Source organism: Chelonia mydas, chromosome 23, assembly GCF_015237465.2.
Source record: "Chelonia mydas isolate rCheMyd1 chromosome 23, rCheMyd1.pri.v2, whole genome shotgun sequence".
Classification (NCBI taxonomy): Eukaryota; Metazoa; Chordata; order Testudines; family Cheloniidae; genus Chelonia; species Chelonia mydas.
In genome coordinates this window covers 1,956,146-1,968,898 of record NC_051263.2, presented here as the reverse complement: position 1 = coordinate 1,968,898, position 12,753 = coordinate 1,956,146, and the positions used below count along the sequence as shown (strand labels likewise).

At 45.3% G+C, this 12,753-nt stretch overlaps 1 protein-coding gene across 2 annotated transcripts in view; it reads left to right on the top strand.

Moving 5' to 3' along the window:
- The window catches only part of CRX (cone-rod homeobox), a 36,247-nt gene that overhangs the window by 16,076 nt on the left and 7,418 nt on the right, over window positions 1–12,753 (top strand). For both annotated transcript variants that reach the window (XM_037884502.2, XM_043534269.1), the window contains 2 exons: window positions 3,197–3,254; window positions 9,935–10,131. In XM_037884502.2, the coding sequence (XP_037740430.1) occupies window positions 10,035–10,131 (97 nt within the window). In that variant the 5' untranslated portion in view covers window positions 3,197–3,254; window positions 9,935–10,034. The remainder of the gene's footprint in view (window positions 1–3,196; window positions 3,255–9,934; window positions 10,132–12,753) is intronic.

Sequence of the window (12,753 nt, the reverse complement as noted above, 5' to 3'; positions counted from 1 at the left end):
GGACAATCTCTGCATGGAGTATTGCTATTAATGATAGATCTGCAATTATGCAGCATTTCTCAAATGCGGCTTCCAGCGGCTTCTCTTGCGGCCACGGGGCACAAAGCCGCAGCCTCTCTCCTTCCTGTTGCTCCTGGATGTGCCGCCTGGGTGTTGGTTGCTGGGGCCGCCAGCAGGAGTCGCCCTGCGCCTCCCTTGGAGACATGTGGGGCACAATGCCGGGGGAGCAGGTGGCAGGTGGCCAATGGGTTCCTGACCTACCTTCCTGGGAGCAGTGAGGCTCAGGCTTTGGGCACTGGCCCCGGGTCTTCGGGCCTGTCCCGGGTCTCAGGCGGTGGGGTTCCCCCCACATCGCCCCTGGCCCCCACTGCCTCCGCCCCCACCCACCCATCACCACTCATCTAGAGCATATTTTACTTCGAAACTACCAAGCCAATATTCTGTGAAACTTTACTTTAGAACCAATCAGTTGGGTGATAAAGGATTTAAATCTTTAGATTTAAAAGTGCGGCTGCACTGAAATTTCTCGCAGATCGAATTCTCTTTCTTTCTGGTCTTTATAGAGTGCACTGGGGTGGTGGGGAGTGGGGTGGGGGGAGCGGGGATGTTTGCAAAGACACAAGGCCTTGGGCAGGCGTTTGCAGTCACAGGCAGACTGTGACACAGGGTAAATGACTGGACAAGGGACAGGATGAGTGAGTCTCTGCCAAGGGTCTTAAGACATCTACCAAGTGGATGGGTTTCTGGTCCTTTTAATCCAAAAGTTCTCAAACATCAAATGGAAAAACAAACAAATGATTCTGTGGAAGCCGCTTGGCTCAGAGTCTGGCTCCCCCGAGAAAGTTGTGTTGTCAAGGTGCAAAGTCAGTCTCCAGTTTCCTCTTTATTTTATTGTGCAGTTACCTTTTTTTCTATTAACATTTTATTAAACAATTTAAAATCTGCCTCGAAAAAACCAGCGTAACCATACAAACGGTTCCGAATACGTCCACTTCTCATGCTAGCGTCACCATTTGCTGCCTAACCTTAAACGTTTCATGCTGTATAATACGAAGGGTTTAAAATGGAAATCAATTCTTTGTATTACACAATTTACAAACGCACACATTGCACTTATAAAAATCCTCTGGTGAAAGGCCAATGATTACAAGAAGCTAAAGACTAGAAGCAAAGTTAAAGACAAAGGAAGTCGGAAACTTTTGGAAATGGTGTGAAACTAGGCCGAGTGCTGTCATCTCTTTGTTACCTTGTGCTTTGTCGGTCTGTCTCCACCTATTGTCTCGCCTCTTACCCTTATCTTGTAAGTTTCTCGGGCAGGGACTATCTCTTTCAACACGCGCCTGATGCCACAAGGCCCTTGGTTGTTAGTAAAACTCCGACACAACAGCTAAAGTTCTACAGGATAGGCACACGCTCTTTGGCCTTTGCATTTTCGTAGCTGCAAAGTGAAAACTTAATGTACTGCAACCCCTCTCGGTTTGCAGATAAAATAAGGGGAAGAAAGTGGGGAAAGCAAGGTATTCTCTCTCTCTCGGGTACTGAACTGTATGGAAATGAATCCAACTTTCTCCCTGAATTTTATTTTTGCCTCTAAGCTTCTTAGGAGAGTAATTTCAGCCGAGCAATCCAAGCGCTCTTGAATGAAATTTTTGGACCTTGTCTCTAGTCTCATCAGCTTGCTCAAAAGATTGTTAATCTCCTACAATCTCTCATTTTGCTGCCTTTGCAGAGTGTTTTCATTTGGTTATTTGTTTATATGTATATATAAAGAAAAGAGATTGGAGAAGGGGGAAGAGGAGGAGGGGGGGAAGGATCCTATCTTCATTGAGGATGCACAGCTCTGCAGAAAGGAGCTGGTCTCTTCTGCTTGTAGCTATTTGGATCTTCGTGATTAGAGACACAATTCAAATATGAATATTGGTTCCTCTCTAGAGGCACTCAGTGGCTTGGTTAAAAGTTGTGCCTATAGATTGCAAAGAGATCTTCCTTCCCTGAAAGCAGTACAAACTTTTTAAACCAGAATTTTTGTTTTTTTAGTACTCTATTTTTTTTTTAATTGACACTGCTTTAAATATTAGGGGGAAGAATGCAGAAGTGAAATAATACTTCGAAGGTTGATTGCTACCGAAGCACTTTTATGCAAACTGCATTATCCTGAATGTAACAAAAATGAGTGTTCTTTCTGCGAATATGTTATTTCTCTCTGTTAAATGTTTTTTAATCTAAGTAACCTCAAATATTAGCTTGCTGGTTTTAAAAATAAACACAAGATTGTTTTGTATCTTTCTTTGAAATGTGAGGCTTATCTTTCATGCCTAGATTTGTGGTCTTTTAAAAGCAATAGATTTGGGTTATCGTTTTTTGAACTATTAGGCCCTAATCCGCAAAGGTTTCTGCGTATGATTAACTAACGAGGAGCATTCCTACGAGATTTGACATTTTCCAAACAAAATATTAGCCTGCTGCTACAGTACAGTGTCTTCTTGTTTTTTTTTTTTAAAGTTCCACCTATTGAAATTGGAAAATGAATTAGATGAATTAAAATCCAACACAGCTGCGATGTATACTTTCTGACTGCTATTTTTGCTCACAAGCTACCCCAACATACACCCATCTTGATCAAAGTCAATTTCAAGCCAAAGTGAAACTTTAAAAGACAGCTCCCCATTCCAGACATGGACCTTCTCCTTTGCCATGTTCTCCCTCCAGAAGGAGAGCAAAGACCTCCAGAGCCATCTGAGAAAAACAATTCCCCCGGATATTAATCTGCAAGAGGTCTGTTGTTATAATTCCTATCATGTGAGATCCTTAAGGCAACAGCTGAGAATGGACCTAGCTTACACACAAAATTGTTTTGAGCAAACACTCTCCCCCCCTCCCCCGCCCCCACTCCTGGGGCTTAGAGGAGAAAATCCCAAATCTTCAGATCTGAAAGCACAGAGAGACAGGGAGAGGAAAAGTCTGCTGAATCTACTGCGACCGCTCTAAATCTGCTCTCCGATTCAGGTTAAGCTTCTCTTTTTATTGCAGATTATACAGCTCGACTCCTCTATCTCTTCTCAAGTTATCCTTTTAACACATTTTGCTCTTTCTTGCTGCTTTTTTGGGGGGTGGCGTGGCATGGGTTTGCTAAAGATTTGCACATCCTCTTCTGGTGATCCAGCAGCAAACCGGTCTCTGTTATGTTTTCTTCCAGCACCTCCCGGCACTGTTCAGTCTGGACCCTTTGGAAAGACATTTGCTTGGGCAAAAAGGTAAGAAGACCTTTGGTAAAGGCGGGTAGGAATTTTTTTCTGCCTCCAAAGCAGAATTTGCACACCTCGACTGCCAACGCCAGAGGTGACTTTGCTGCTATGCCATTCGAGCCCTCTGCTCACTAACCTTGCTGGGGCAAGAATTAAATCCCCAAAGAAAACCCCAAAACTTTCTTTCTTGGGATTACCAAGGTAAGGACAGTTCAAAAAGAAAATGACACAACTGCCGCAAACGTGCAAATCTTGCTTATTTCTTCCAGCCAACAGGATAGATCTAAAACAAGGCATTCTTCTTTGGTTTATTCTTATTTCTTAACTTTCTTTTATAAATTCTCAGCAGGAAATCAGTTTAGATTAGAATTTCCCTTATATTTTGTTTGTACGTTGGAATCTTAAGTCAAATGAGTTTCACAAAATATATCCACAGGGACAGATTTTCTTTTAAAGCCACCCGTATAGGTAGCAGCCATGCCGCAGTCTCTAGGGCTGGGGTTGTTTTAAATGGAGAGGGTTTTAAACCTGCACGGTTCATGCTTTTGCACACTTTTTTAAACAAACTGGAATTTAATCTTTGCTTTTTCCTGTTGCAAAGATTGTAACCTGGCTGGGGACAAGATGACTTAAAGTGGCACCGAAACCTGGGATGTTTTTAGAACCAATTGAAAATGAAATTGTGATTTTTTTCCCCTACAGATTCAAACATCTGATTAATGGAAATTGAGTCAGGTTTTTTAAAAGGATCTTAAACAAAGTTGTTCCTATAATTATAATGACAAAGTAATAATAGTAAGGTCGGTGTGAAGGGGCCAAGGTTTTGTACTGAGTGACAAGAGACCAAAGAACTTTTTGTAGGGTGATTTGTCATATTCGCACAGCCCAGGCTTAAACCCACAATTTGCCCCACTGTCAACGGATCACACTGAACTGGGAGAAAATTTGGCCAGTCATCACCACAGCCGAGTTGTGGATCCATTTGTATATTTCACTCAGCCTAAGAAGTTGACAACAATATAAGTTTCTTTACAAAATGGCTTACTGACAAATTTCACCAAAAATATTAAGGTTGGATATCGCTGTAGAAAGCAGTTACATTCCTTTTCAACATGCGAAAGCAATAGCCAGTGCAAAATGATTCAGTATAAAGCCTGGATCTAGAGAAGAGGGGAAAAAATATTTCTCTTTTGTTTTGCTATGACCAACACTGTAAAAGAACTATGTTCAAAGGTGGTAACCTGCCTTCAGAAACCAGGAATAATCTTGTCGGTTTCATTGCAACTCAAAAGAATCATAATTCACGTTTTAAGTCATCACCATCAGCCTTAACAAGGTCCCTTCTAATTGTTAAGTTACCTTCAATACATAAAACGCAAACGAAAAATGATGCATAAAAAGCTCTTCAAAACTAAATCTTTATTATTTTGTTTTAAGGTCTAACTTTAAACTCTCAGGGAGATGTGATTTATCTAAATTCCTGTTAATTAACTGAGAGAGGGGAAAGAATGATCAGAATATTGGTTGAACGCAATTGCCTTGCAATGATTTGTAACAATATTCTAAGTTCAGCTCAGTTACTTTGTTTGCTTCCTAACAAAGGAGGCATGCATCTTGCTTTTTTCATTTAAATAATAATTATAGAATTCCAGTGAGTATATTTCAATATGTATATTTAACATAAACAAAACTGATGATTTTCTAATAATAATAATAAAATAATAATATATACACTGTGATATATCTCTAGAGAGAAAAATACATTCATACATTTTGGGATCAAATTGTGGCATTCTTCAATTCTTCAGCGATTCATGGCTTGTTTTGTGCCAGAAACAAGCTAAATGCTACCAAAACATTTCAGACACAACACTGCTAAAATGTCTTTTATTCAATTATTCCTTTCGGTAAAATAACCGATTATCCCCACAAAGAGGAAAACTTGATTTCGCAAATCTCTTTATGAACTAAGAAGAAAAGAAAAGATCTGAATGTAATTCATACAGGTTTTGCAAAATCATCAAAACCACTTTCAAATGCTTTGAGCTATTTAAAGTGTTTTTTCCACACTCAAAAACATGTTTTCTTTGCCCCTGCCTGGCCATTCTGCAAAATCCATTATTTTAAATCGATCTCAGTGCTTTCCCAGATTATCTATCTCTAGTGGTTTTAGTTAAAGTGGATTTTGTTGACTTGTCAGTGAAATCACCAGAATTATTTGTATAAAAGCTTTGGAAGAAAAAACATGCATTTAAACTGGTTCTGTTTGGGGGAAAATTTATTAACAGAATCACCTTAGCTCGCTGTCATTTCAGATTTGAGAGCTACTGATGAAAAGTGCTATATAAGAACTAGGTAATAATGATAATTCATAACTCAGGGTCACATTTTCAATAGCACCCAAATGACTTTGACTTTGGGGGCCCTTTTGAAAAATTGTACTTTAAATTCCTCTATCACTTAGACGTTTTGCAAATTTTACCGTACGTTTGTCGGCCAAAAGGAAAAAAAAATTGGTTCTTGAAAATACATTCCAATGCATTTTAAGAACATAAGAACGGCCACACTGAGTCAGATGAAAGGTCCATCTAGCCCAGTGTCCTGTCTGATGCCAGGTGCCCCAGAGGGAATGAACAGAACAGGGAAATATCAAGTGATCCAAAGAGTTTCCCCCTTAATACATCAATTTGTTCTAAAAGGCTCTTTCTGGATTTCCCTCCTCTAATGGGCTCTATTTTTGATGTATTTGTGGTGGTTTTTTTTTGTTTGGTTTTAGTTGTTTGGTTTTGGTTTTTTGCTCAGACTTGTTTTTCCTCTGATCAAATCTGGAAGTGCAAAAATTCATCAATGCCCTGTTTACAGACTTCACTCCAGAGTCAACATGCAGCATTAGAAGCCGAAGGCTGCTTAGTAAGGTGCAAATGAGTTGCTAACTGTCAGTCTGTCAGTTCATCCCCCCCTCTCCCCAATCCTCCACTTGTTTACAAGTGCCCTCAGAAACTTACCATGCAAGGCAGCTAATGACTGAGGATGGCAAATTGCAATCAAGGAGCTGTTTTAGGAGGAAGTTTGGTTCAACCCTCATTATTTTGTTACATTACCCGCAGTTTGTTTTCATGGAGAGAATAAGGAATTAGCTGGATCCCCCTGTCCCCACCCAGCAGCTCCATTAAGAGATGCAAAATCAGCACAGGCCAGAAATCCTGGCGCGAGGCAAAAATAGCAGCCCCCAGATGAATAAAGCCCCATCGTGGTGGCATTTCGGGATTTATTCTGAGGAATAGGTTTTAAGGCCAGAAGGAACCATTAAGATCTTTTTTCAGAGTAGCAGCCGGGTTAGTCTGTATTCGCAAAAAGAACAGGAGGACTTGTGGCACCTTAGAGACTAACAAATTTATTCGAGCATAAGCTTTCGTGAGCTACAGCATCTGATGAAGTGAGCTGTAGCTCACGAAAGCTTATGCTCAAATAAATTTGTTAGTCTCTAAGGTGCCACAAGTCCTCCTGTTCTTTAAGATCTTGTGACCTACACTTCCCCGATCCGAGAAATTCAAGCAGCAATTCCCACACCAGACTCCATAACTGGTGGGCGTCTTTTAGAAAGACACCCCAGCTCGATTCTAAGGTTCTAAGGAAAATCCCCCCAGTCGCTTGGGAGGGTGTCCCAGCGTGGCCAATCTGCAGTAGCAGGCGCTTCCCTTAAAAACTTCACCCCGGGAATGAGGTGGTTTTTCCGTGATGATGGGAATTCGGCTTGCCGGTTTTGTTTCTAGCTCGCAGGGCTCCAGAGAACAGCCTGTAAACATGACCTGCAAAGGCTCCCACCCCAGAAAATGAAATAAAAAGGCCCCCACATCCTGTGAGGTTTTGAAGATCTCATGATTTCTTAAGCCAATCTTGTAACTTGTTTTGGTTTTTTTGGAGCCTGATGCCTGATATTTTGAAGGCTGGGGCTTGGCGATTGTAGGTTAACTGCTCTTGCTGTTAAAAGGTGTCCCTTGTTTCTAGACAACTTTCAGCCATCGTATCTTTATTGTGATAGCCCTTGGGCCCCCAGGCATGGGCCGGACCCCCGCTCTGCCAGGCGCTGTACATTTTTGTTTCTGTGAGGTGCATTATGGTAACACGTAGGCACCCCAGGCATGGGCCAGGTCCCTATTGTGCTGGGCGCTGTACGTTTTTATTGTATTATGTGTATTATGGTAGCACCGTGGCCCAGGCCCCATTGCGCCAGATTCTGTACGAATGAAGCCCGGGATTTCATTTTGTCTTTATCTGCTAGATGAAAGAGTCCTCTGCTCTCAGAGATCTTCCCCTGTGGGCCTTTTATAGACACCACCACCCCCCGGATCCAAACCAGAAAGAAGGGAAAATCTGGGTTGTGTTTTGACTTTTCAAGTCCAGCTGAGCTCTGGACCCTGATTGAGCCGAATCCACAAAATGTAGGAAGCTGGAAGGAGAAGGGGGGTGGATCCTGTTAAATGGCTCCCCTCCTATGGAAACTTCCCAGCAGGCAAACTCAAGGGGAACCTCCCCGCCTGGTAAAGGCAGCCTCGCCAGGGCTAATTTTGTTTTATTTCATTTGGTTTTGCCTGTTGAAACCCATTTCTCTGGGCTCTAGTTCTAGACCCGGCCAAGAAAAGGTGTTGAATCCGTTCGTGATTTATGAGCGTTTTCTGGGCCGTGCTCGTCATTAACCGGAATGAGCGCAATACAATGTGGCTTGGCCTGGCACGAATTCTCGTGTTCCCCTGGAGGGAGTTGGGATGACACAGACAGAGGAGGTGGAAGGGGTGGCATGGTTTTCCTCTCCTTTCCTGAATCTGTCTGGGTATGGAATGGCTCAGACGACAGCAGCTAGTTAAGGCAAAAGGAAACAAGAAAGCAAGTTCTCGTCTACACTAGCAAAACAGCCTCCTGGTTTTCAGCCGCTGGTCAGCGCTCAAACAATCATGAGCCGTTTGCACTACGTGCTCGCACCCTCACGCTGTGTCCGTGACAGTGATGGGTAAGGAATTAGACCAAAACCGCCTACACAGCATTGCCGTGATCAGATCTGCTCCGAGCAGATGACTCTAAAATGCTCAGCCCCACGAGGTCTCCCAAAGTTGTTACCTCTTGGGGGGAAATTAACGTGGGGTGGGCCAGGATGGGGTATATTGGCTATATTTTCTAAGGGAAGGCCAGCGATAGGGGGTCTTGTTTATAGCCTGGCAACAGCTGCCTTTCAGGGAGAGCTCTTCTTCGATTGATTACCCGAGGGTTCTCTGGCATGGAACTGATTTATTTATATTATGCTGGCCCCTAAAGGCCCAGACCGAGATCAGCGCCCCGTCGTGCCGGGCGCTGCCCAGACCCCGACCAAGATCAGGGCCCCGTCGTGCCGGGCGCTGCCCAGACCCCGAGCGAAATCAGCGCCCCGTCATGCCAGTTACTGCACAAAGAGTGATAGACAATCCCTGCCCCCAAAAGCTGACAATCGCAATAGACAAGGAGTGGGAGGGGAAACTGAGGCACTAACTGGGGCAGTGACTTACACATCAGTTCACTGGCAGAGCTGGGACTAGAACCAGGTTTTCAGCATCTCCATCCAGGGCCCTGTCCCCTAGAGAACTGGTCCCATCCCACAGGGTCTTGGTCCGGTCAGCTGACCACATTAAATTATTCCATTAGCAAAACCCTGGTCTTCTGACTTTGTACATTTCTTCACTAGCCTGTGCCCTGGAGGCCCTGATGATCCTGGGCCCAGACACACAGCTGGCATAAATCGGAACAGCTGCATCCCCCTTCTAGACCCTCAGCTGGTGTTAACGAGCGAATCTCACACCAGCTGAGGATCCGGCCTGATACAAATAGCCAAAACCCAATCTGCCCCCATGCTTCCCCCCACACTTCGTCAGCAGATCTGTGCTTTACACCTCCAAGGAACTGGACTGTACAGAGGTTCCCACCCTACTGTAATGGAAACTGACCGGAGAGCTTCTTTCTTATAGGGGTCGACTTAACTGGTGCGGTATGGACTGATGTGGCAATGGGGCAGGGAGGACTCTTCCCGCGCCTTTCCGGGGACGCTGTTTTGTGTCTCTAGCCCGGGGTAGGCAACCTATGGCACGCATGCCAAAGGCGGGACTCACTGCCCGGGTCCTGGCCACCGGTCCGGGGGGCTCTGCATTTTAATTTAATTTTAAATGAAGCTTCTTAAACATTTTTAAAAACCTTATTTACTTTACATACAACAATAGTTTAGATCTATATTAAAGACTTATAGAAAGAGACCTTCTAAAAATGTCAAAATGTATGACTGGCACGCAAAACCTTAAATTAGAGTGAATAAATGAAGACTTGGCCCACCGCTTCTGAAAGGCTGCAGACCCCTGCTCTAGCCTGTAGCCAGCCCCTTCTCCTGCCCCATGCCCTGAGCTGGGTGTGTGTCTGCTATCCATGCAGAGGAACAACGCAACAGCGTGGGGGAGGGCAGGGAGGTTTGCTGGGCTTGATTGAGTTAATTGGAAGGGAAGTGTGGATTAAAGGGTTAACCAGTCTCCTTCAACCCTGGTCCCTTGAAGGTGTGAAGTCCCGGTGCTGCCTTCTCACCATTGGAGGAGCCCTTCCCTCAGCTCCCCCTGGCCACTTTTAGAGGAGGGTGCCCACAATTTCTGGGTGTGTCTTTTCCTCTCCCCACTCTGCAGCGAGCCTGGGCAGCTGAGCGGATTGGAATAACCTAGCGTCCCAGTCCTCCGGGGTGGGTGAGACGAGAAGGAGCCCCTTCGGGATCGCCAGTTCCTGAGCATGATGTCCTATATGAAGCAGCCTCATTATGCAGTCAATGGGTTAACCCTAGCGGGACCGGGCATGGACCTGCTCCACTCCGCCGTGGGATACCCAAGTAAGTGCCTTTCCGCGATTCCTCCGTGGGCGCTCGGAGACTAGGGTCATGGAGGCCACAGAAGAACCTACCGTCAATTTCAGAGCTGTCAATTTCTGTGGAGTGGGTTGTGGGTTAGGGTGAGCAGAGAGCAGTGTGAAAAATCGCTGGGGAGTCATAGAATCCTATACAAGACAAAGTCCCAAATATCGGGACATCCGGTCACCCTGTTGTGGTTGCTGGGGGAAAGAAACTAATTATTGTAGAGAGAGTGAAATAAGTTAAAAGAATGAGGAGTACTTGTGGCACCTTAGAGACTAACAAATTTATTTGATCATAAGCTTTCATGGGCCAAAACCCACTTCATTGCATGCATGCAGTATATAGATATATGTATCTTCCTACTGTATTTTCCACTCCATGCATCCGATGAAGTGGGTTTTAGCCCACGAAAGCTTAGGCTCAAATACATTTGTCAGTCTCTAAGGTGCCACAAGTACACAGCTGCTACTCTGAAACCTGAAATAAGTTAGTTACTATTACATAGCCAGCAAGCGACCTTGGTTCTTATCGTACAGAGCTGAAGACTCCAGTTTCTGTTCAATCGAGTGAGTGAAATACGCCAGTTACAATTATTTTACACGTCAAAGAAATCCATGATCCTCAGTGAGATGTTAGCGTTGTCCTGAGCTTTATCCTGAGCGTGTGAAGTAGACTAGTTATTCTCTAGGCACTGGAAAAAGCAAACAGCTGGTGTAATAATTCTAGAGGAAGAAAGCAAAATCAGTTGGTTATTATTGTAAATACAGCTAAATAAACCAGTTACCATGACGCTGAACGAGTCAGCCAGCCCGGTTATTCTACAGCGACTGAGATCAGCCAGCTATTCTAGAGACAGGTTTCAGAGTGGCAGCCGGGTTAGTCTGTATTCGCAAAAAGAACAGGAGGACTTGTGGCACCTTAGAGACTAACAAATTTATTTGAGCATAAGCTTGATTATCACTACAAAAGGTCCCCCCCCCCCCGCCCCCACGCTCTCCTGCTGGTAATAGCTCACCTTAAGTGATCACTCTCCTCACAGTGTGTAGGGAAACACCCATTGTTTCATGTTCTCTGTGTGTATAAATCTCCCCACTGTATTTTCCACTGAATGCATCCGATGCAGTGAGCTGTAGCTCACGAAAGCTTATGCTCTAATAAATTGGTTAGTCTCTAAGGTGCCACAAGTCCTCCTGTTCTATTCTAGAGAGTGAGCGAAATAAACCAATTATTACAGAGTGAGCAAAGCAAATGAGTTAGGCTTATTTCACCCACTCTCTGTGATTCATTTATTTTATCTTATCATTATGACTATTAAAGTGAGCGGAATAAACCAGTTGTCAGAGTGAAATAGTCACCTAGAAGAGATTGGGGTTTGAGTCATAGAATATCATTCAGAGATACTTTGACAGAGGTCACCTAAGAGCCCGAGGGTTGCTTGTGGGAATTTGCAATCAGTGGGTTTCTGCTCTCCCTGCATTCATGTCCCCCTCATTGAAACTCAGAACGCTGGCCTGCAAAGTAGCACCCCCACCCCCTCTCTGTTGCTCCTGGGTGCACCACCTTGGTGTTGGTCGCTGGGACCCCCTGGAGTCACGTGGGGCACAGGGCTGGAGAATCAGGCAGCCAGTGAGTTCCCCACCTTCCCAGGGGCAGTGGGGCTCAGCTTGGGGGCGGCAGGCTCTGGCTGCGGGGCTTCGGGCTCCGGCACTGGCTGGCTGTCGGCAGGCCCCAAGGTCCGGCCATATGGCTTCGGGCTCCATCCTCGGGCCCCATCCTCCAGCTACGGGACTTTGGGCTCTGGCCCCAGGGCTTCAGGCTCCAGCCCTCGCTGCCTTCCCCCCTGCACTGCGCCCCCATCTCCCCTGGCCCTTCCCCAGGGCTTACTTGTCCCCAGGCCTGGTAGGGCTGAGTAAGTCTGCTGTGACAAGACATACTTGTATGTTTGTTAATATCACTTGTCACAGCAGACTCACTAGCTAGCAATAACTAAATTGTAATGATTTGGACGTGTCTATGTGCATAGTTATTTGGTTTCCCTAACGCTATTATAATTTGGCCTGAGAACCCCTTAGAGGCTAAACCGCTGGCGAGAGACAAGCCGGCTTCACCATTCCCCGGCCCCTTGTCCACAGACCTTTACACTCGTGCGATGTGGGTGCGAACGGCTCTCAGTCCAGTTCCGTGCTGTGTTATACTCAGCGGTGCCCAGGTGCAGAGGATGGCACAAGTCGCAAACTGAGAAGCTGACTGCGTTTCTCAGAGATGGAGCTGACGAGAAAGTTGAGATCCAAGCTCAGCCCAACATTGCGGGGGATTTCTGGGTTCCTGGCTTTGAGCCGGACCCCGCTCTAGGATCCCCCAGCTCTAAGCACAGACGCAGGAGAAATGCTGAGCAAACATGTGACCTAGTGCAGGGTTCCTCTAATCTCGACCACGCGTCCCCAATGCACACGCACCCCGAGCAGTCTGGGTGTGCGTCACGTGCAATGCGTGGCCACACAGTCATGAGTTTCAAAAGTGACTTGGGATTGGACGGCCCATACCTGAGGCTCCTCAAAGAGATCTGATTTTCACACAGTGCTAATCACCTCCACCCACCTC